The sequence below is a fragment of the Myxine glutinosa genome, chromosome 8, assembly GCF_964187855.1.
Source record: "Myxine glutinosa chromosome 8, kmMyxGlut1.1, whole genome shotgun sequence".
Lineage (NCBI taxonomy): Eukaryota > Metazoa > Chordata > Myxini > Myxiniformes > Myxinidae > Myxine > Myxine glutinosa.
The window spans coordinates 153,944,375-153,969,649 of NC_136268.1; the positions used below are offsets into that span (position 1 = coordinate 153,944,375).

At 42.7% G+C, this 25,275-nt stretch overlaps 1 protein-coding gene across 4 annotated transcripts in view; it reads left to right on the forward strand.

Annotated features, from left to right (window-relative positions):
• The window catches only part of TYW5 (tRNA-yW synthesizing protein 5), a 34,733-nt gene that overhangs the window by 1,541 nt on the left and 7,917 nt on the right, over nucleotides 1–25,275 (forward strand). For all 4 annotated transcript variants that reach the window (XM_068125445.2, XM_068125444.2, XM_068125447.2 and 1 more), the window contains exons 2-7: nucleotides 7,945–8,019; nucleotides 12,097–12,251; nucleotides 17,313–17,382; nucleotides 18,062–18,106; nucleotides 19,995–20,132; nucleotides 21,999–22,086. In XM_068125445.2, the coding sequence (XP_067981546.2) occupies nucleotides 7,945–8,019; nucleotides 12,097–12,251; nucleotides 17,313–17,382; nucleotides 18,062–18,106; nucleotides 19,995–20,132; nucleotides 21,999–22,086 (571 nt within the window). The remainder of the gene's footprint in view (nucleotides 1–7,944; nucleotides 8,020–12,096; nucleotides 12,252–17,312; nucleotides 17,383–18,061; nucleotides 18,107–19,994; nucleotides 20,133–21,998; nucleotides 22,087–25,275) is intronic.

A 25,275-nucleotide genomic window follows, 5' to 3' on the forward strand; every position in this document is an offset into this window, starting at 1 on the left:
TCTCAAGAACATTGGGTGTGTTCGATTACCAAGTTTCTTGTGGAGAGATCGCCAAGTGGTTTAAGCATTTGAGCAAACATTCCATTCATAACCGTTAAGGAACGACTGGCTTGGCAATCGCAAGCTAGCTGCTTGGTAAATGAGCACACCCCGGTCTTCGTCCCTTTCAGTTTCATGTTAAACAGCAGTAGCGAGTTTCAAAAGTTCGCTATGAAAAACGCCACGTTGACGGCAGGAAGTGCCATGTTATAAACCCAACCTTTGTGGGGTATATAGATTACAGTAGATCTTCGCTCAGTTCTGTAAGTAAACCTTACCTCACGGATGTCGGGATTCCTCCAAATTTCTTCATTTAGTGTTATAAACAGCATTAGCGACTGTTTAAAAAGCTAATCATACATGTTTGTGGTTCATAATATTCATTACTGTTGATTAATGTTCGTTACTTCTGGTAGAGGCCGTTGCTCCCACGAAAACGCCATGATAAGCTATTTATATACGTTGACTCACCGGAAAAACCCCTTGGGGAGGTGGGATATTATTGGTATTAATATTGTTTTGTAATAACATTAATATTATGCTATTACCGTTAGTTTTGTTATTCGAAGCGATGTTGGAAAAACGCCACGATAAAGTTAACTTAATATGGCTATACAGCTCAACACGCAACCCATTGACGGCAATGGTGGGAAAACTACGCTCAGGGGAGAAAACCCCTTTGGGGAGGAGGGCAAATGAATGCGCTACAACCTTCATTATGTAACCCTCGGTCATTCTGCCAAGTTTGGTTGAGATTGGATAAGTAACGACAGAATGTATTGGCGTCAAGAATTCATCAGCCAGACACAAATGGCGTATTTTAGTATGATAATCGCCAGAACTTGCACATTCTAAATAAATTGCTCTCTCTGGTACTGGTGGTGTGTGCAGCGATAGACCGTGGGCCGAGCCCCCGTTTTGTAGTTTTGTGACACATCACGCGTTTCTACCTGTTTCTGTGCTATGTGGTGTAACAATATTGCAGGACTAATATCTGAAACTCGTCAAGCACAGAATATGCACATTGCTTCAAAATATGGAGAAAAAAAATCAGGAAAAGTGACAACATTTTAAAAACAAGAAAGACGTCGTGCAAAGCACTTGCAAAATACACCCCCATTTCCCCCCCAAAAAATTAAGTTGCCATGGATACATTAAATTGTCCATTTCATTAAGATTTTAATTGACAATATAAATCGAAGTTTGGTTCAATTGGATTAGAATTGATGATTTTTCAGATGAAAATTGATGATTTTAGAAGTTTGACCTTGAGTTGACCTTTTGACCTCAAAAATGGTTGGTTTCCCAATTTAGTGACGATATACAAATGCTGTTAAACTTTCATCTCATTTTTTCATCCAGTCATTTTTTCATCTCATCAACTTGAAAGTTTAACAGCATTTGTATATATAACCTCTAAAGGTGGTTATATATACAAATGCTGTTAAACTTTCAAGTTGATGAGATGAAAAATGCCAATTTTAGAAATTTGACCTGAAGATGACCTTTGACCTCAAAATCTATAGGCCTCTTCCTTATGACCAACTTTACCATTTGGTGAAGTTTCGTGAAGATCGGTTTAAAATTGTGACGTGTAGGCGATAGACAGACAGACTCAAACACAGACAGGCACAAACACAGACAGACAGACAGAATAACGCATAAGTCCAACCAATATACTTGCTAAATCTTCAATTTTTCAAGAAATAAATATTCTCCAATCGCAGCTATTTGACTTTCATTACGAGCACTGACGCGGATGCATCGACCAATCGCATGCTTCGTTGCAGACTGACTGTCACTAGCCATCATGGTGGCAAACATTATGTCAGATGCTCGTGTGGCTGAGGCTTCAGGAGAATTTTCACGGTTTTGTTGCATGCATGTCATTGACACGCACAGTGGAGTTATTCGCTTTAGTGAGAAAAGTGCTCAGAGGTATCAAGAATGTGCTGCCAAGTGGAAAGAAGTAGAAGGAAGCCCCAAAAGTAAGGTCGCAGCACGGGCAGTCAGCGGTGATGAAGAAACTGGAGCACCTGGAGCTGGCAAGTCAGGTCTCCATTAATTTTATGAATTATCGACTGAATCCTTCTGATCGTGCTTTAGTTAACAGACCAGTCCATATACGGCCAAAGTTGTTCATGACATCATGTGCGCTGTGCATGACGAAATAATTTCTCACTCTAAGATGCTTCGCTTGTCCGGCATTGCATTGTACAGGGGGAGCATGCGCGATTGCGCGTTCCATTACTCGAGTCTATGGACTTACTCCTTGCGATCACTGGAACACGTGCGATCCTGCTCCATGCAGTTTGCTTGATTTCACATAATGTCCCGCTTATAGGGGTGGGGGTGGAGTTGGAGATTACCTTAGAAGAGATAGACTTGTATAGAGTAGGATAGTGCATGTGTGAGTAGGAAGCAAATCTCGATGTAAGGAAGTAGGGACCTGTCAAGCTTAAGGATTGTGTATGAATGTGCACGATATGGAGGGTCGTGCTTGTGGTGGATAGAGAGAGATTAAAGTTAATTAACTGTATGTAAACCTCCCTGTAACCATCCGCCGGGAGCACTGGAGTAGAGTTTGCATGAGCACAGGGGAATTGAGCGGAAAGCAATGGGACTCTGCCAGGCAGTGAGGGAGGGCGGTGGAGCTATGATCGTCTCCTGAGGGGGGTGGAGCTCAATGCCTGGAGGGGTGGAGGGTTGCCCATAGAGACGAGGGAGGAGCTCTGTTTTGTGAGGAAAACTGCATGACATCTGAGGAGAGCTTGCTTGTTGTGAGAGTACTGAAATGAATATTTTGCTTGTAGTTTCGCTCTTGTATTTCACTTTTATAATTCCACACTTTCACCATTCTTGGAAAGTTTCCAAACATTTAATGCACAGATTAACACATTTACAACTAGATGGTATTCTTAGAATACTTACCCTGCGCAGTCAACTTGTTGTGAGCCAACTCTTCTGTTTTTGAATGTTTTTTTTCTTTCTTTGGTCCAATATGGCTGCCAGACCACGTGAGCTATGACATCATAAATTTATATTCTCTAATATAATTGTTGCATAGATCACGCTCAATACATTTCAAACTGATCAGACTAAGCGTTGTCCCTGTCGAATTATGACGTCATAATTATGGCACCAATGACGTCATCGTTAACAACACCTATTCCCCATATGGAGTTCTTTACAATGAGCCATGTTTCAATTTTTTCCATGCAGCGGTTTTGGAGATATAGAGGTGCAACATTTTTCAGTTTTTCCAAGATGGCACCTGTAACACATGACCTATGACGTCATGATTATCATTAAAATATTCTAAAGGAGGACGAGCTCCTATGGTGAAAATTTTGTGTCCATCAAACCAAAAGTTGCTGAAATTTTTTGTCATAATGATCGGATAAATGTTGCACTTGTCGAATTGTGACGTCATAATGAAGGCACCTATAACATCATCATTAACATATTTTATTCCCCATGGAGAGTTCTTTACAATGAGCCATGTCTCAATTTTTTCCATGGAGTGGTTTCAGAGATATAGAGGTGCGAAGTTTTTCCAAGATGGCGCCTGTACCATGTGACATAATAATCATAATAATCAGTGTCATAATAATCATTAAAATATTCTACAGGAGGAGGCAAACTTTATTTCATGTCAGTGAAAATGGAGAATGGTGAAAATTTCATGTCAATCGGACCAACGGTTGCCGAGAAAATGAATTTTTAAAATGCAGGCATGTACGGCACACACATGTACTTACGTAACTGAATGCTTATCCCCACTTTTCGCTTCGTGAGTGCAGGGTAATAAAATGCACAATGAGATTCAAATGCATTTGACACAAGAATCATTTTATTCCTCCTCCATCTACAAACACATGTTCCCCATGCAACATATAACAAGTGTCATTTAAAATTACATGTTCATTTTGTGTTCTTGCTTTTGGACACCTCTTCCTATCTTAAATCTGATTGGTTGCCTGGCATAGCAACGGTTCCTAAGGATTTCCTTACCTTTAAGGGAATCCTTTTTTTTTTTCTTGTATACAGAACCGAGGCTCGTCTAAGAACTAACGCATTGAACATTAAAAACATGCACAGACACACAAAACATGCAAGAAGGGAGCGGGAGACGAGGGGGAGAGAGGGAGGCACACAAGCACAACAACAGAAGAGAATAGGGATGTCAGTAGATCTGTGGAAGGGGGAGGGCTGGGGGAGGGCTGGGGGAGGTGGGAGGGGTACACGGTACAAAGCAAATGAACACTTCTAGGAACCCCAGGAAAGAAGCTGGGTATTCAAAGAGGCGGATTGGGGGCATTTTAACGGGGGTAGAAAAGATCAAGGTTTTGGATGGGGGAGGATAAGAGATGGTGGTGAACAGTTGTTTTAAAGACCTGGAGGGAGGAGAGGGATTGAAGAGAGTGTGGGAGTTTCTTCCAGAGGCGGGAGAAAAGAGGTATGAAGGAGTGAAGGTGAGCAGAGAGTCTTTATTTTGGCAGTTTCACCAGAAGAGGGTTGCTTGCAGATCTTGTGTGTCCTGCAGGAATATTTGGGGAACAGAGCACAGACAGAGCAGGGGGAGCAAGGCCGGAGAGGAGTCGATTGAAGACAGAAAGACCACCTTACCTGCCTGCGGTGAGAGAGAGAGAAAGGCCCTCAGAAACGGCTTCATCGCGGGAGATTCCAATGATTCTGAATGCTTTGGTTTCAACCGCGTGAAGTTGAGCTCGGTGTGAGGCAGGAGCACCAGCCCAGAGGGGAGAGCAGTATTCCATTGAGCTGCGGATGAAAGCTTTGTATGTGGTGAGGAGCTCAGAAGTCCCCAGAAAGGACTTGATCCTTCAGGTTATCCTTAATAGAAAGGACTTGATCCTTATCCTTAAGGGTTGTGTATGCAACAGCACTTAAGGAAATCCTTAGCTAAGGAATTACTGCGTACCTTAAGGGAAATCTTTCCTTAAGGTTAAGTGTGTCTTATGTAACTGGGCCACTAGCTTGAGATATCAGGCTCCTGAGTTCAAGCCCTTTTAAGCTGTTGATTTAACACCAGGTGGATTGACTCGGCCTGTAATCATTCCGAGGTCGGAAAAATTGAGAGGGGGAGGGGCGGGGTGTGTTTGAAGGCTTGGTTGAGTGGAGAGGGGTTTGACACCTTAGAGTTGGGAGGGTAGGATGAGTTAAAGTCCCTGTATACGAGGAGTAGCGACATGGCGTATCTCGGAAAATTCTGGTCACGTCGATCATGGGCACCTTCAACAGCTCATCATTCTTTTTAAAATGACTATGTTGTGCCATTGGATGCACCACTCAATCAGAGAAGGGTTTCAAAATCTATAGATTCCCTGCAGATGCCAGAAGTTAAAAAATTTGGGAAAATAAAGTTTGTCATCTGAGATGGAAACAGACTTCAGGGTCGTTTCTGTGCCAGTTAAATCCCGTGTGTGTAAATGTATGTGTGGTGCTGTATTCATGCTGTAGTTGGCAACAACAACAACAATAACAACAGACATTTTAAGGCCATTTTCCCTGCAAGAGCGGGGGTTAGCCCTACGGTCCCCATGACTATTGCGGTCCCAATGCTGTAGTTGGCAGTGGGTATAATTTGGAAACGCACATAAATCATAATGGAAAGATCTATAAGACTAGAACGGCACTATGTAGAGCACATACCTCCTCCACGCTGAACAGTTTATGATTTGTATCCCACTGATAGGCCGGATCTGCATCCGGACCTGAACCAAAATCGAATCTGCTTATTGTCACCGAACCAACTCATCCCCCAAGTTTTGTCATAATCCTGCCATAACTTTTTGAAACATCATGCTATATAAAGTTTTTGGCCAGATCTCTCGATGGTGAAGAATAACTTAAAAAATAAAATATATATTGTATCCGGATCCAGATCTTCACCAAAATTGAATCAATTGGTCATTGTCACACACCCAACATTGTGCGCCATGTTTTGTCCGAATCCATCCATAACTTTTTGAGATATCCTGCGGACAAACGGGTGAATGCATAACCTTCGGTGGCGGAGGTAATGAAAGCTCATGCTTGATATTTACATTTGGCAAGTCGGTACTTGTTTGGTTCTTTCTTGCATGTAGTCTGGCCCGTGATTGGAATACAATTTTTTAATGAGCTGCATTCCAACGCATGTTATGTATGCAATAGTTTACATCATCTTCACTTGTAGGTATGTGTCGTGCAAATTTGTTTTGTGTTGAAGAAAAACATCGATTAAGATAAAAGTGCAGAATTCAATTGTAACTAATTTTACAGAAGGCCAGGGCGTGAAGTGCTGCTTGAATTTAACCTTTAATTTCAAGATACTGTATATCGTCAAATATATTATGTTCTTCAACGAGGTCACCTTTTCTGAAGTTAAAACTGCTGTCTGTGTGTGATGGAATACTAGTCTTCGTGAAGGCTCGCGTCGGTTTATATCAGCTGTTAAGAAATGGATTTCATCAATTCAAATCATCAACTCACTGTCTCACCACAGGCAGGTTGGTGGTCTTTCTGTCTTCTACCGACTCCTCTCCGGCCGAGCCCCCCCAGCTCTCTCTGTGCTCTGTCCCCCAAATATTCCTACAGGTCGCAAAAGAACTGCCAGCAACCCTCTTCTGGTGAAACTGCCAAAATCAAGACTCTCTGCTCACCTTCACTCTTTCATTCCTCTTTTCTCCCGCCTCTGGAACAAACTCCCTCACTCTCTTCAATCCCACTCCTCCCTCCAGGTATTTAAAACAGCTGTTCACCACCATATCTTATCTTTCCCTCACCCAAAACCTTGATCTTTTCTACCCCCGTTAATACTCCCCAAATCCACGTCTTTCAATCTCCAACTTCAATCCTGAAATTCCTGGTAGTGTCTATTTGTTTTATACTGTGTACGCCCCCGAACCCCCCACTCCCAACCCCCCCACCCCTACCACCCACCACCCTCTCCCTGCCACAGATCTCCCGATGTCCCTGTTCTCTACTGTTGTGCTTGTGTGCGTCCCTCTCTCTCCCAATCTTGTCTCCCGCTCCCTTTATTATATGTTGTATGTGCCCTTTATGTTTTTTGTGTTTAATGTGTTAGCTATTACACGAGCCTCAATCTTGTATGCAAAAAACTAAAAGAAAAATAAAGCAGACAGGAGTATGTTAACCACCATGGGAAGCCAGATGTGGCTGATTATGTGCACGTGTAGTTGAGCTTTTAATTAAAGATTGTTAATTTTGGATTCCATCATATGTGATTATCTGGGTACAATATACTATTTTCTGTACTTTTATTCTTGCTTTTAGCCTCCAATTCCAAGAGGCGCAGCAGCAATCGTCACTTCATTTATTCTTTTACCTCGTAAATATATTTACCTTGCATAAACCACTCTTCTCTTCCCTTCTAACACCTTGGAGTAGAGGCTTGCAAGATGGCCTTAGACCTTCAAGGTATGCTGCATCTGCTCACCTCAAAGTTGTCTCGCCTGGGTACGAAGGTCGGGCCGGCTATAAACGGTCATCCTGATGTTTCACAGGCAGCCTGATTCATCAATGTGTGTGCCGTCCCTCGGATGGATGTTAAACGGGCGTTACATATGCCGGCATTAGATGCTGGAGTTAAAGGTCCCACGGTGTCCCTTGTAAAGAGTTAAGCAAGTTATCACCGGCACCCTGAACAATTTCCATATTCATTCCAAATTTCTGCTCCAACCAACAGGGGAACTACATCCGCGGCACAGCCATCCCCCCAGCAATGATGCAACCAGCAGCGACAGGCTGCACATGAAATGAATTGGCCTTGGAGTAATGATTAATCTGAGTTGAACGAACTCCATTATGATGTGAGGCTTGCCAGGGTATGGATGGTAAAGTTGTCAGTCCTCTTTTTAATTGTGTTACTTTCTCTTGCAGATGACTGAATCGTGTAAAGTGCGAGTTGTTGAACCAGTTACCAGAGATATTTTCGTGCAAGATGTGCAACCGAAGGTTGGTAACTACTCAGTGCATGCATTCATAGTGAACAGTGCATGCATGAACACATGCACCTATGTCGTCTGGACCTGTTCCAGAATTGGAGTCTAGGTTTGTCAGAAACTTCTCCAGAAGTCCGGTCCATTTGTAGAGTCAGATTTGAGGGTTGAAATAACCTTCTCCAACTTCTCAGGTACAAAAGACAGAGTCCAGGAGCAGTTGGGTACGACAGGGAAGGGGGACACAAGATTTAGAAGCAAACACAGAATTGAGGCATTCAGCCTTCTCATGAGCGTAGTTGGCTGTGGTGCCGTTTGAGATGAGGGAACGGGTGGAAGAGGAGCATACTCCAGAGACAGGCGAAGGCACCACCAGGTTGTAGCAGAGGAATACGTGTTTGAAAGTTCAATCTTGAGGTTGGACAGATGTTGCTTTCTGTCTCCTGTGAGTGGAGACACTTGTGGAATCCAATTAGATTGCCTTTGGTTGGATTTGCCTTCCAGGAAGATAAGGCAAGTTTTCAGAGCAACTGCCTCAACACAGGATTCAGTGTACCTGGGTGGAAAGAAGGTTAGTATAATTGAAGATTAGATGGGATGAATCTGTATGAGAGAGCATGTTTGTGTGGAAGAGTTATCAGGCCGTGTCAGGGAAAGGACATATGGGAGACCAGGACTACAAGCAGCCAGAGATGGCTGCTTGTAGTCCCTGCCAATCTGCTTGAGTGAAATGCCAAACTCGCCGGCATTGAGGCAGCTCTCTAAGAATAGCCAGGGAATGTTGCCCAAGAACATGATCAGATGAACCAATTGGAGCACAGGAAGAGCAGGAGACAATTTTCAGGGAAGTTGGGCATCACCAAGTCCAGAAGGGAGGATTTGCCATTGGGAGAAATCTGGGTTGGAAAAATCATTGATTGAGTCAGTCCCATGGAGTCACAGAAGTCCTTTGCTGAAGTGCCATAGGTGGTGAGAGAGGGACCAACACCCAGCCAGGTTACATGGTGACAAATGAAACCATGCCACATATGAGGAAGGGAGTGTAGGTATGAGTGGTTAAACGTTTGTCCATGTTGTCTGAGATTGATGTGGATGGAGTCGTCACTGTTAGGAGTATGGGACAACACAGACAAACAAGACGTCGGAATGGAGGGGAAGTCGCAGCCAGAGGATTTCTGGGGGTTGAGAGGTGTAAGATCAGAACGAGGTCAGTGGGAAATTTAATTATTGATGTAAAGTACAAGTCCGCCGCTGGGGCGTGGTTCAGGCTTAACAAATTGGAGGAGACGGTAACTGGGGAGAGGCAAAGCAGTTGGGGATGTCCTGCAGGGAGGAAGAATTCTGTTAAGCAGATGATGTCTGGTTTATCAGTCGAGGCCTAGATCTGTCAGGTGGGACTGGATACCTCGGATGGTTGACATCCGCACAGCGAGGTTTAGGAGTGGAGGAAGTGATTTTGCGTGCAGGTGGAGAGGGTTTGGGTGGAAGACTTACAGGTGCAAGGTGAGAAGGAGGCTTTGAGAGGGTAAAGTGAGGGGTATGGTTTGAGTGCGTGGGGTATGGGGAAAGGCTTGCGTTTTTGGTTGTCGGGGAATGCTTTGTGTGTGTGGGGTGTCAGGGTAGGTTTACAGTGCATTCAGAAAGTATTCAGACCCCTTCACTTTTTTCACATTTTGTTATGTTGCAGCCTTATGCTGAAATCGTTTAAATTCATTTTTTCCCTCATCAATCTACACCCAATACCCCAGAATGACAAAGAGGAAACAGGATTTTAGAAAGTTTTGCAGATTTATGAAAAAGAAAAAACTGAAATATCACATTGACATAAGTATTCTCCCTTTGCTATGACACTTGAAATGTATGTGTAGGAAGATGGTGGGTGGACTAAGTTCTTCGCTGATAAACAGTTTTGGGAAATAATATTTTTGAAGAAGAAGAAGAAGAGAATTAGATGGGGATTCCATGGGTAGCATTCCAGAAGGAGATACAAGGGTGGAAAAACTTTTTAAAATGATTTTAAATGCTTTGAAAGGAAGAAGTGTTTATATTTAATGAAGATTCAGTTTGGAGATGCTGAGAAAAGAGGGGATAAGAACAATGTAGAGCAGGATGTACAGGCAGAAGCAAATTCAAGTAGAATGAGGTTGCTATGGAGTGGAGAAATAAATTTCTATTTTTTATTTTTTTTTGAAGCGAGGAGGGGAAACAGGGTGACGTTGAGGAGGTAGATGTAAGATATTTGGGACGAAGGAAGAAAAACGAGGAACACGGAAACAAATAATTTTCACACTTTCTATCTGAGGAGCGGCTGAGTTGGGCCTTGAACAATACGAAACAAATTCAACATGTAGCACAAAGTATATATATATATATATATAATTTTAAAAATCACCACCTTTAGAGGCCATTTATCCCCGCAAAGCGGGGGTTGGCCTTTTTCGGGAACCGTGGTTGTTGTTGTTTTTCGGTCCCCTTTTTGAAGCAATGTTTTACGGCCGGATGCCCTTCCTGACGCCAACCCTTTTTGCCGCCTTTAACGACAAACAGGGAATTACCAGTGAACTGGTACTCAATTTGCCGACCTCGGAATGATGACAGGCTGAGTCAAACCCCCCTGGCGTTAATTCAGCGATCGACCGGGATTCGAACCCAGGATCGTAGGATCCTAAGCCGGCACCCTAGCCGCTAGCCCAACACCAGGGTTTATGTATGATCATACAAAGTATGTATGATCTAATATGAAATATTGGACGGGATATCACAGCAGCACCTGGACGAAGACGTAATATAAAAACACGGCAAATCTGGTTCAGATAACTTGACTTTTATTTGGTGGAAACGGCAGCTGCAGATTTGATCAGCACGTGGAAAAATCCCCGAAGTAGAAGGAACTACTTAATTTCATTTATGAATTCTCATTTTGAACACTGTCGAACATAAATCGGAACTAAAAAACCTCCAGTTTAGCAGTACTTTGATAAAATATTACGCCATTTTATGCCATCTCAGCTAACCAAATTTGCCACTTCCGCTCTCAGCGTTTGGGAATATCGAGATTCAGACAAAATTGCGGCTCGTGGAAATATAGATCGTGCTCGGAAACACAAAGCAAGAGGTGAAAAGACCCTTGCCCTGTCCTTTTTTTTCTCAGTGTGTTCCATGAACTCTCTAGTCAAGGTAGAAATAATGCACAAGGTGGTAGTTTGCAGGTGGCATGAAGAATTGCTTTAGAGTCCAAATATCTTGACCAAAAAGCACCCAAATAAGAATATTACAATTTTGAATTTGCCGAAGCTTCCCAATGCTGATGTTCGGGTGAAACTATACAGAAGGCAACCAAACTCAAACGTGGGACCTCTATTTGCACTCAAATGCTCTAGCATTGTGCGATAAATAATATACCACATAGTTTCATTGATTCCTGAGTTCGTTCACACAACATTGTGGCAAGTGTTGCTAACGCAAAGTATCGCTGATTTCCTTCACCAGCAAAGGTTTTCATGGTTTTGTTTTCACCCCTGCCTGTTTGTCTGTTTGTCTGTGAGCAAGATATCTCAAAACGTTGTGGACGGATTCGGACAAAACTGGGTGGACAGATTGGGAGCGCAACAAAGATTACATTTTTATATTTTGGTGAAGATCCGAATCAGGATCTGGATCCGGATACAATAATTTTAAAGTGATTCTTCGTCATTGAGAGATGGTGCCAAAAACAATACACGGCGTGATATTCCAGAAACGTTTTGGACCGGTTTTAACAAAACTTGGTGTTTGAGTTAGTTAGGTGACAAGAACAAGCCAATCAGATTTTGGTTCAGATCCAGATGCAGATCCGGTGTATCGATGGGATACAAAACGTAAACTTTTCAGACTGGCGGAGGTATGCTCTCTACTGAGTGCTGTTCTACTTTATGGTGTTTCTACTTCTTATATTAAAGATTACGGTGTTATAGGAAATTTAGGGGGGGGGGGGGGGGAAGAGTTTGTCTAGATTTGTGAGTCCTCTTCCCCCTCCACCACACCCCCCCCCCCCCCACATTCCGCCCCCTCCCCTGCTACGGGTGACATTCATTTATCGGTGTGTTCCCAATAGCGACAGCCAGCAGTGTTGCGTGGCTTCGATCTGGGACTCTGCATGCAGTGCTGGAATGTTGACTATTTACGCGAGAAGGTTGGTGAGCGCCCAGTGAAAGTGCATGTGGCACCGAGTCCTTTCATGGATTTCTTGCACAAGAACTTTGCGTACAGGTAATTGCAATGTGGTTTTTATTTCCTTTCAATAATAATTCTAATGATCAGTTTTTGTTACAGCAAAACGTATTGTTACGTTTGTGGGGGTAGAGGATGGAATACCATAGTGGAGACAGGATTGTATAGGTGTAGCATGGACAGTGGATGCATAGGATACATCTCGATGTACAGTTGGGAAACTGGAGCTTAACGTTGTTTATGTATCTCCACACAGGGGGCAGAGCTATGTTAACTATGTAGAGATTAAAGTTAGTTTTCCCCAGTTTGTGATTGCTCCCTGTAGTTTTCCCTACGTTTATACAATTATAACAAGGCCGGCCATAAAAAACCCTTGTACAACAACAACAATAACAACAATCGTCCCCTGCAAGCAGGCAGAGCGGACCGACAACTAAACCCCACCTCCAAAGAATCCGAACCGACAGGCCACGCCCCGAAGTTCGTCATTGGTCAAGCAAGACCATGGGGCGATTCGACGGAGCTCGGCGATTGGACAGAGTGATATCAGAGCTAGAAGGTTCGAGCAGGGCAGGAAGAAGAAGTCTCTCTCTCTCTCTGGGTCTGGCTTTCGTCTGAGGCCCTCGCTTTTTGTCTCTGGCTTGGCTGTTCCTGGCTCGGGTGCGCTTGAGAAGAGAACTTTTCGGAGCTCGTGTGAACCTTTGCAGCGTTGGAGGAGGGGGTGTTGTTGGACTGTGGTGCTTTTCGGGGGAGCTGGAGCCACGTTGCGTTCGGTGGTGGAAGCGAGGAAGGACCATTTGACTTTGACTTTTTGCTTCGCGCCTGGGTGTTTTCAATGCGGGGTTTCGGAGCGATTGTCGGAGTGCTTCCTGCACGAGTGGCTGCACCGGCGGCGACGACCAACAAGCCCTTCAACACATTTTGGACTAGAGCCGAGTACCGGCCGACTCAACAAAGCAATTTATTTTATTTTATCATTCCCCTGTTGTGTATTTGTGTCTGAGTGGAGACGTCTCAAATTTGGATTTAGTTTACCTCACATTTCATTTTCACCTCTTTCGTATTGCATTTATTTTCATTAAATTATTGTGTTGCATATTATTTGTCGTGTATGCTTATTTGTTTGTGGGTCCGAGAATAAACCCGTGTGGCTCCATCCAGGTAAGCACTTTGGTTCCCACACTCGCCCGCAACGGACCAATCGCCAGTTTCGGCTACGTGCCTCGGAATTAAGGACCATTGTGGCTATTAGTCACCCAGCGGTGTTAACCGCCGGGCTGACAGAGTATTTTGTCATCAATCATCTGATCAAAGATTGGTGGCTGTATCATGAAAAGTCTTTAATTTGAGTGCCTTGTAATATGAAGCATTTCTATAGACCATTTGAGTTTACCTGTTTGTCATTCCTAACTGGCTACTTGCCAATCGCTCCTGGGACACCTGGTTTAAACCTTGTACATGATGTCCTCGCTTAACTGAGCTTCGTTATAACGTCTATAATAATGAGATTCAAGGCTTCAAAGACCATTGTGATTATTTACCCATAACTTGCTATCACGTCGCCGAGATAAATTTGTATCTTGTGAGATAAATTGATCCATTTAATGTCGTTTCACTTAACGTCGTGGTTTTCAAGAACGTAGCGACAACGTTAGCAGAGGACCAAGGTGTATGTTGCATTGACCGACCCATTGACTACTAAAGTCTTGGTAATTTATGTAAAGTTTGCTGATGTCTCCGAATGTGAATGTCTTGTATGTGATGCATGTACAGGCTCTTCATGATACTGAGACTGTAAAAATAAAAATAAAATTCTTATTTGGTTATTTGTAATCGTGGATTTAAAAGCCATATATGTAAGGGTATAGGGTGGGTGATAATTTGTTCCAAATCATTGAGAATGGGAAATGTAAGAGCTTTGACTCACCCAACATCTGTGTGGGAAGATTTCAACCACTCCCTGTGGTGTACATTGAAGTCTTCGAAATAGAGGAATTCTGCCTTAGTGTGTTCGGAGGTCATGGCCTCATGGCAGGAATTAAGATAGTCAAAGAAAGCTGTAGAGTTTGTAGAGTTGGGAGAGCAGTAAGTGAAAGTAAGGAGAATAGTAGTAATGTTTGGGAGAAAAATCTTAAGCCAGATTACATCAAAGTTTGGAGATTTGAGGTCCACAATTCGAGGAGGTACAGCAGGTGTGTTAATGTTAGAGTAGACACACTCCTCCTTTGAAGCGGAATCATGAGTGAAGGTTGTAGTTTGAAATGTTAATGGAGCTAACAATAACGTCCTGTGACAATTTTGTCTGAAAATGAATGAATGAATGATCGTTTTAAGGCCATTTTCCCCGCTAGAGCGGGGGTTAGCCTTGCGGGCCCCATGACAATCATGGTTCCCTGTTTGAGGCAATGTTTTTATGAAATGTATTTATGTTTATGTTTTTATGATGGTCTGAAAGAAGCAAGATATTAGGAAAGGTACTTGCTAGATGATGATCAACAAAGGAAACTTTCGAAGAAAGACCACGAATGTTGGTGATGTGAATTGTAAAAGAGTCGCATTGATTCAACAGGCAACGGTCTTGGGAGGGACCGATACCACTACTGCCTGAACCCACCCCTCTCGTAAGCAGCATAGACAGGCAGGTAACTGGAGATTCTTCACACCCCATAATGCCGGGAACTAGGGGCCATTGATTTTTCGGACTTTCATATTTAATTGGACGTTTTGAGGAAATGAGAGGAAAGAGAAGTAAAGGAGAGAGAATGTAAAGGTGAGGATCTCACACTCTTACTATGTCTCTCCGAAAAGATCGAATGGACAACCCTCCCATCTACTTTCTCAACAATCCTCTCCAAGAAGTTCTGTCGCTCAAGCTTTTGGGTCTCACTATCTGCCATGATCTTTCTTGGGAAAACCACATTTCCAAGCTGGCCTCCAAAGCCATTCGCCGACTGGGCATCCTCCGTCGTGCGAAGTCCTTCCTCGGCACACCTGAGCTCCTCACCACATACAAGGCTTTCATCCGCAGCTCAATGGAATACTGTTCTCCCCTATGGGCCGGTGCTCCTGCCTCACACCTAGCTCGGCTTCACGCTGTTGAAACCAAAGCTTTCAGAATTATTGGAATCTCCCGCGATGAAGCTATCTCTGAGGGCCTTTCACTCACTCACCGCAGGCAGGTAGGTGGTCTTTCTGTCTTCTACCGACTCCTCTCCGGCCTTGCACCCCCAGCTCTCTCTGTGCTCTGTCCCCCAAATATTCCTACAGGTCACACAAGATCTGCCAGCAACCCTCTGATGGTTAAACTGCCGAAATCTCGGCTCTCTGCTCACCTTCACTCTTTCATTCCTCTTTTCTCCCGCCTCTGGAACAAACTCCCTCACTCCCTTCAATCCCACTCATCCCTCCAGGTCTTTAAAACAGCTGTTCACCACCATCTCTTATCTTCCCCCATCCAAAACCTTGATCTTTTCTACCCCCGCTAATTCACCCCAGATCCACCTTGTTTGAAATTCCAACTTCTTTCCTGGAAGTCCTGGCCGTGTCCGTATGTTTTATACCTCTCCCACCCCCCCCCCCCCTTCCCATGCCCTCCCCCCCAAAGCCCTCGCCCTCTCTCAGATCTCTCGATGTCTCCATGTTTCTCGGTCCCTGCTCTCAAATGTTGTGTTTGTGTCCTTCCCCCTCTCTCCCCATCTTGTCTACCGCTCCCGATGTTATGTTTTTGTGTCGGTATGTCTTTCTGTGTGATTAATGTTCGCTCTTTCACGAGCCTCGATCTTGTGTACAAAAAAAAAAGAAGAAAAAAAAGTGAAATGAATGAATGATCGTTTTGAGGCCATTTTTCCTCGCTAAAGCGGGGGTTAGCCTTGCGGGCCCAATGGCCTCATGGTTCCCTTTTTGAGGCAGTTTTTATTTGATTTTATTTATTTTATTTATTTTATTTTTATTTGAGGCAGTTGAGTGAAAATGAGTATGAAAAGTTTGTTATGTTTGTTTGCAAGAAAGAGAGATTGAAGCTAGCCCGGTAACTATAGTTTGAGTGAAACAGAAAGTAAGACCAGCAATCCAGGCACGGAGAGTGTAAGATGGTTCTTGAATAGTAGTCTGAACGGTCATACTACCCTGAGCGGTTGCTGTCTACAACCTACTATCTAAAAAAACTGGTCCAACCGGATGGGTGTTTTTTAGGAGACACCGTCTCCTTACTGGATGGCTGTTGGCTCCCGGAGGAAGCTCATCCGCCCTTTATCAGGTTTTATTTTTAGTCCTGCAGGTGTCACAGTCACCCTCCCCACTGGCAAGCCAGTCAGGGAAGTCAGTTTAGTCGCTGACTGCCGATCATGCGGCAGGTAGCACTGGGTTACATGTTACCAGTGGCAGTCAAGAGACTGGATCTCAGATCAAAACCAATGCAATGTGCCCCTTGATTGATGATGATTCAAGTGAAAGCTGAAAGGTTAAACCTCACCTCTACAAACAACCTCCACACACATCACTGGTGAGTGTTATTAAATTTATATTTTTTTCATGTGGAAATTTATTTTAAAATGTTATTTCATTTGGGAATGTACAAGTACTATACATATAGAGTATTTCAACTTTGCTTTTTTTTTTTTCTGACGAGAAATGTTCAAAAGAACCTAACTCCAGCTTCTACATCCATTATTGTGGAAACAAGACCAAAAGTCTAACAATGACATAGCCAAGTTTGTTTGGTACTTCAGTTGAAGAGGATCGTATGACCTGGGTGGGGATGCCATTTAGCAAATAATGTAAGTATTATGAGCAGTAGGGTGCAAATAATGTAAGCAGTAGGACCAAGTCTATCAATGTTTATTTGCTGCAATAATTAGTCAGCTGCACTTTCAAGGTCTCAAATGATACATAGGAAAGCATTTACGAGTGATTTCTGCAATTGATGTCTGGAAACATCTAGTGTGGTTAGCATGTCAGATGCGCAGATAAACAAAATGGCAACTGTGTGCGTTCATTGTGCTATCTTCAAAATTTTCCAACAAATATAGCTTTTTACAAATGTTGGGACTTCTTTAACTTTAAACCTCCCTTTGCTACACCCATCCCATATCCCATGTTTAGAACATTGCCTTTCAATGAGCTCATGCAACGAGCAAGTGAAGAGAAACATGCAGACTTTTTCTTTAATGAGGTACTGTACTGTCTTTGTCGTTGGTATCATAACTTCTGGTACATTTTGGAGAACTCCAACAGACAATGACATACCTGAGGCGTCCATCTCAAGATTAATTATCGGCAATATGATTATGTGCCCAATATGCTTATTTGAGTTTTAAAATGACAACTTATTCTTGTTTTGAGGTGGTGTGTTCACACTAACCTCTCACCAGTTTCCATATTGACCATGTGTCAAGTCCAAATGCTTACATTATTCGTAAAATACTTGTTTTCAGGGAATATTTTTGTAAAATATAGAGCAGGTGAATGTCTCCCAAAGTCATTAACTATTGACACATTCCATATTCCATGTTTATTGTAAAATAAAAAGTTTTCCATAGATCATGGACCCGATGAAAATAAATCGCGGCAGTCTCTCTGTGTTAAATTATGTTATTTTCAAATAAACCACGATTTGTAATGTTTTGTCGGTTCCATTGTGTCATTTGTTAATGTATTTGCATAAATTAGACTTTGAGCTATCTTAGAACCAGGTAATGAGAGTTTTGTTTTTTGGAAGTTTTTAAAACTGAAAATGTTTTGTTTGTAATTTATTCATGAGTCCTTTGGGTAATTATTGGGACAGCCTGTTTTCTCTTGCTGATAAACTAAATACGTGACTTGATACAAGGACTTTCCCCCTTGTTTACTAGGATGAAAAGTATTATTTGAGGACTTTAGGGGATAACCCGAGGAAGGTAAGTTTATTTATTTATTTCTTCTTCTTCTTTTTTTTTCTGCACCCGGTTGTGTTATATATATATATATATATATATTTTTGTATACTGAATCGAGGCTCGTGAAAGAGCTAACATTTACTTCACAAACAAATCGACCAGACAAACAAAATACACAAAAAGAGGGAGTGGAAGACAAGATGGGGAGAAAAGGGGAAGCACACAAACACAACATCCGAGAGCAGGGAGATGTGTGGAAGGGAGAGGGCCCGGGGGGAGGAGGCATGGGAAGGGGGGGGGGGGGGAGGGAGAAGTATAAAGCGCAAGGACACCAAGGACTTCCAGGACAGAAGTTGGTATTTCAAAAAGGGGAATTGGGGTGAAATTAGCGGGGGTAGAAAAGATCAAGGTTTTGGATGGGGGAAGATAAGAGATGGTGGTGAACAGCTGTTTTAAAGACTTGGAGGGTGGAGTGGGATTGAAGAGAGTGAGGGAGTTTGTTCCAGAGGCGGGAGAAAAGAGGAATGAAGGAGTGAAGGTGAGCAGAGAGTCTTGATTTTGGCAGTTTAACCAAAAGAGGGTTGCAGGCAGATCTTGTGCGACCTGTAGGAATATTTGCGGGACAGAGCCCAGAGAGAGCTGGGGGGGGGGGGGGCAAGGCCAGAGAGGAGTCGGTAGAAGACGGAAAGACCACCAACCTGCCTGCGGTGAGTGAGTGAGAGGCCCTTGGAGTTAGCTTCATCGCGGGAGATTCCAATGATTCTGAATGCTTTGGTTTCAATAGCGCGAAGGCGAGCTAGGTGTGAGGCAGGAGCAGGAGTATACGTAGTGTCTGCAAACTGGCCACATTGTGGAAAAAAAAAAATCATTGGATTTCTCATATTCTACACTTCCAGAATAAGGGGATAAAATTATACAAAAGAACAATTGTCGTAACATTCTAATGCTTTCTTGCGTAAGTCGCCTCAGCTTTGGCTGTGAATTCCTCACATGTGTGTCTGTTGAACGCACTGTGATAACTACATGGAAAGAATGGAAACGTTTATACAAACTAAATAAAGCTGTACTTAATGTAGTTGATACTAGGTATACAGCAGGGCAAGTTGAAGAAAACAAAAGGCTGATACCCTAAGTCCGGTCTTTTTGGTGATTTGAGGAAAATGTGTTAACAATATGAAAGCCAAATCTTGAACGTTTTTTTGAAATATCGCATACACAAGCCGAGTTACCAAGATGGTTGCCATGGCAACATAATTCGGCCAATCACAGGTGTGATCTAATCAGGTTGAGATAATGTCACGAGGAATAGATATCTGCAATATGAAAGTTAAATGTTCAATGGTTTTTGAAATAACGCGTACACAAAAATACATGGACAGATGATCGGTCGGTCGGACAGAGCTCATTTTAATGTCCCTGTCCCCGACCATGTCATCTCCACTAAGTTTTATGAAACATAAGCACTACAATATACTTGAACAACCATGACATCCATTATAAAAGTGCCACTACATAGCAGCATCTCAAATTTGAAGTAAAGCGATCATTTTCTTTTTAATGCTGAAGTTTCTCTCACATAATACATTTTTACAGCTTTCACTCTTTGTTTTAATTGTTAAAAGTTGACAGGTATGTGTTTTGTAGTCTGCAGCCCTTTGTATGGCAGAATAAGATGGTTCCCATCCTCCTTATTTTTTGCATATTTTTGTGTGCAGTTTGAAGTTAAAAGAACGGTTTGGGATCAAAGTGATAGGAGATGAAGGTAAAATATTTCAGGTGAATAGTAATAGGGGTATGGTGCAGGCATGCTTAGCCAGTTGGCCTTTTCCTTGTGAGATACAGACGCTTTGAAGAAATGATCATTGTTTTAGGAAACCGCTATATTGACAGCCTGACTGTTTATTGGCAGGACGTGGCCGACCTCAAACAGCAATTCCCAGAGTTGGCTGGGGATGTGACGATTCCCGAATTGTTTCCAGCCGAGCAGTTTTTCTCCAGTGTTCTGCGGGTCAGCTCGGCAAGCCTCCACCTTTGGACACATTATGATGTATGAATGAATGACGTATCAGCTGTTATGCAGTGTTATGTTCGTATTGGAAATAATTATGGAAACGGAGTAAAAACTGGGTATATAATGCAAACATAGTCATGTGTTGATATAGAACACTGTCACTGGTGTTGGCTTAGTGGTTATGGTGCTGGCTTGGGATCCTAGGATCCTGGGTTTGAATCCCGGTCAATCGCTGAATTAACACTAGGGGGGTTGACTCAGCCTGTCATCCTTCCGAGGTCGGCAAATTGAGTACCAGTTCACTGGTAATTCCCTGTGTGTCACAAGAGGCGACGAACAGGGTTGGCGGCAGGAAGGGCAACCGGCCATAAAACATTGCTTCAAAAAAGGGGACCAAGGTGCCCAAAAAAGGCCAACCCCTGCTCTGTGGGGAAAAATGGCCTCTAAAGGTGGTTCTTTCTTTTTTTCAATCACAAAGTGCCACACCTGCAGAAAAAGTATAATCGGTGGTATTGTTACATTTGGAGTGTGGGGGTGGGTCAGATTAAGACCCGACATGCTGTGTATATTTCTGTGTACATTTAGAACTTGTCTTGTTGAAAGGGTTTGTATAAAGTAAGTAGTCAATGTAAAATGTTTCCCACGAAGGGGAATGGGAGGTTGTGCTTTTAGAAAGAGCAGGATTAGGTTGTCTCGTCTTGTGTTCTCTGTAAACTCAGGAAGTGAAGGAGTGAAGTGTTCCCTCTGGAGCCATTTGGAGAAGGAGGGAGCTGACTCTTATCAGTGCATCTGGCAGAGATTTGTGGATGCTCGTTGGGTGAAAATTGATGGGAGAGTTTGGGGCGGAGTGATGGTTGAAGGATTCTGCTGAAAAGGGAGGAAGAAGCTGACAGGGATGGAGGTGGCTATGGTTATTTGGGAGCATGTAAGAAGAATTGGATGAAGGTGTGTGTGTGTCGTGTCGTCACATGGGGGGTTTTATCTTGTCAATTGTTGTTTTTATTTCGTGTCTTTGTGCAAACAAATAATTATACATTTTAAGAACGGTGTACCTTCTGCTGTTGCCATTTTCTTGTGGTAATAATCTGGTTCGGTTGGGGTTTTTTCAGAATTAAATGATTGTAACTTTATTTGAAAAATGGTGCGAGAATAGATGACTTGAAGATTGCTGTTCATCATCGCTCCTCACGCAACTTGACTGAGCTTGAGCAGTTTTGTACAGAAGAATGGGTAAATATTGCCCAATAAAGGTGTGTAAAGTCGGTGGAGACCTATCCCAATAGACTCCCAGCTGTAATTGCTGTCAAAGGTGCTTCCACCAACTATTAACTCAGGGGGGGTGGACACTTATCCAACCAAGATATTCCAGTTTTGTTTTTTAAATTAATTTTCTGAAATTTGTAGAAGTTGTTTTCCACTTGGAAGGTGTGGGTTACGATGTGTAAACAAAGTCGGAAAAAGTCTGATTTACTACAATTTAAGTCCAGCAAAAAGGCAACAAAAGGTGAAAATGTTAAAAGGGGGTGTAGACTTTCTGTAGGCACTGTGGATATCATGTCGAGAAAATACCTCAAGTTATATAACATAATTTTGGAGTGTTTGGACTTTCTTCCTGACCGCTTTATTGCTGCGTGCGTGTGAAACAAAAAGCGGGGTTGATCAATTGGTTACGTGTTCTGTTTTTCCAATCACTGTGTTAGTACTGTATCTACACATGACAGTATTATGTGATTCTATAATGTTATTTGCCTTGCATAACCACTTTTTACTTTTTTTTTGTTCTTTTTGTCTTTTCTTTTTTCCCCCAAAATTATTTCCGATACTGTATTTGTACACCTACAACTCAGAAGATGATTGAAAAGATGTCAGAGACTGTAGCAGTTCTTATTTTCTTCTTCCTAGGTTATGGACAACCTGCTTATGCAGGTGACTGGCTACAAACGGGTTGTGCTTTTCAGCCCAGAAGATGTGGAGTTCCTTTATTTGAGGGGTAAATTTCTCTACTCGCTCTTCATTTCAGCTGGATCCTTTATTTTTTTCAGAATCATCACACATAGTGTGCAAACTTTAATTATGACACCTTTTAATGTCGTGTGTTCCTCATTGGTTGAATAATGTATTGGTAGCTTTTTAGCCAATTTGCTTGTGTTGAACTTGAATCAGTTACTAAAACAGTTATTACCTCAGCCAGAGGAGAGGGCATTGCATTTGCGTCTGTCTGCCCACACAGAACGTGAGGAGGTGTATTAATTACATTTGACCCTTTATAACTCCAAGTCCATTTAAGTCCCCAAAGACCCTTTCTAACCAAAATACCATGAAGACCCCTAAAATGCTTTGGATCCATAAAATCATTTGGACCCATTAAATCCTTTAGACCCTCAATATGCCTTAATATGCCTGTTACGTGTTCCTCCCCGACCTCCTGGTCTCGGTATACCTCCGAACCCCGAGAGGAGCCACGGCAGAAAAATATGTTATTCTGTGTCAGTAATCAATAGTGAAACCACACCAATGATTATAAACGAACAAATGTTGTATTGAAAATCACACACAAGAATAACGGTACAACCAATAGCAATCAAAAGTGCACTCAATACATCTTAAGATGGTACCATCAGCTAAAGTAAGATAACTCGCTGCGCTCCCAGTGAATGAAAAATAACACTCCTCAGTCTCTATAACTCAAAAGTGATCCCCTCCTGCGAGTAGTGATGAGGCGATGAGGCGAGTAATGAGGCGTAGGCAAAGCGTGGACAGTCACGTGGTCCAAACCAAAAGCACCCTGGCGGCGAAAAGGGAAATCCCAAAGGCGCGATCCAGACGTGCACGTTCACAGGTCAATCAGCGAACCGCAACGTAATCTTCAAACGCCGCTTTTGCGCACACACATCCCCGGCAGACAACCAGAGGGTGAGAAAAGCTGACGCGGAGCAAAACCTTTTTCGGTGAACGAAGCGCGAGGTTCAAAATGGCTGACGGCTCTTACTTGTCGAAGCGACCTGGCGAGGATTCTTCCGAACCTCCACGCCTAAACCTGACTACGCAGGTTTCTCAATCCTCCAGCGATGACACCTATCGCAGGAAATTCCTTTCAAGGAAACTCAAAGGTCACTCGCGACTTTCGTTCGATAACGCTCGCTACGGAGCTGGATGCCACACGTCTTCTCCCACTCTTCTCGCCACGCCTTCCTCTTCTTCTTCCTCTTCTTCCTCCTCGTCGTCGTCCGGTTCCGGTTTAATTTAAAACATTAATTCTTTTTACCCTTTGAAAACAGTTCATAAACAATAAACCTTTGGAAGACAATAATAGTACGTAGAATCAGAAATATTTCAAGTGGAGGAAAACCCCAACAAGGGAAGTGACGAATCCGTAACAATGCTCTAATACCCTTTAATACCCTTTATACCACATATATAGCTCTTAAAATCCTCAAGACCTCTAAGAACCTTTAGACCCCAAATACACCAAGACCCTTTGGACCCCTAATACCTTTTAAGACCCTGTAGACCCCTAAGGCCCACGAGACCCTGTTACACCCTTGTAAAACAAGTCCTGGCGAGGTTCCACAATCTCTGATTCTTGTTTTTATTTAGTAACTATCTCCACAGGTTTTCACCCCTGTCTGTTTGTGAACAAGATATTTACTCCCGCCAGGGAGTAATGCATTTGAGTGTGTGTGTGTGTGTGTGTGTGTGTGTGTGTGTGTGTGTGTGTGTGTGTGTGTGTGTGTGTGTGTGTGTGTGTGTGTGTGTGTGTGTGTGTGTGTGTATGTACGTGTGTGTGTACGTGTGTGTGTGTGTGTACGTGCGTATGTGTGTTCGTATGTTCGTGTGTTTGTGAACAAGATATCTGGAAAAGTTCTGAACGGATTTGGATGAAAGTTGGTGGGATGATTGCCCTTGGGATAAGGAAGAATTGATTAGTTTTTGGTGTAGCTCAGGATATTATTCCGGATCCAGGAATTTTTTGAAACATTTTTTACCATTGGAAGCTCACACCGCCAAACCAACACATCTGCCAAAGCAACACATCCGCCAAACCAACACATCCGCCAAACGAACACATCCGCCAAACCAGCACATCCGCCAAACCAGCACATCCGCCAAACCAGCACATCCGCCAAACCAGCACATCCGCCAAACCAGCACATCCGCCAAACGAACACATGCACCAAACTAGAACGCCACTCAGTAGAGCGCATACTCCCGCCTTGGGTCAAGTTGGAATAGTACGATTTCACAAAAGTTTGAGGGAGTAGTTCAGTGACAATACAATACAAGACAAGACAACACAAGACAGACACTGCACAGATATATATATATATATATACAGAATATATAGAAGATAATGTTAATAAAAAAAACAAGGCAATTTCACTTACATTTTCGGATTCAGTGTTCAATTCTATATAAGTGAATGTATTTTGAGGCGTGTGACTTCAAATAAAATTGTAAGCCAGGAAAAACGTTCGTTTCATTCCTTAGGGATACAACATGTAAAACTGGCCCAAACGTGAAAACAAACTCGCTCATTTTAAGTCGTACAAGCTAACGCGACCACTCATTCTTCTGGGAAGAATCCCGTGCACATACTGGTCACACTTATGTCACCTAAGTCTTTATAAGTTCATCAAATACTGACACCGCGATTGACATTCGCTGAGGTAAATGTTGATATCTCTTCTGAGGTTTAAAAAAAAAAAATTTTTTTAAGCATTATACGTATCAAACGATACATTTTATGAAACGGGGAAACGTAATACACACTTTGGTGGTTTTAAAATGACAGAATATGTCTTTATTAGAAAAAAAAAAAGAACATTGAAAACGATGCTGCTAAAAAATACACCGCTCTAACACATAACCACGAGTTTAAACGACATTTACAACAAATATGAAAACTATTTTCATATCACAATGTTAAATATAGAATATATAGAAGATAATGTAAAAAGAAAAATGAGCACTATCTTCCAGTGGTAAAAAATCCTTCAAAAAATTCCTGGATCCGGAATAATATCCTGAGCTTCACCAAAAACTAATCAATTCTTCCTTATCCCAAGGGCAATCATCCCACCAACTTTCATCCAAATCCGTTCAGGACTTTTCCAGATATCTTGTACACACACACACACACACACACACACACACACACACACACACACACACACACACA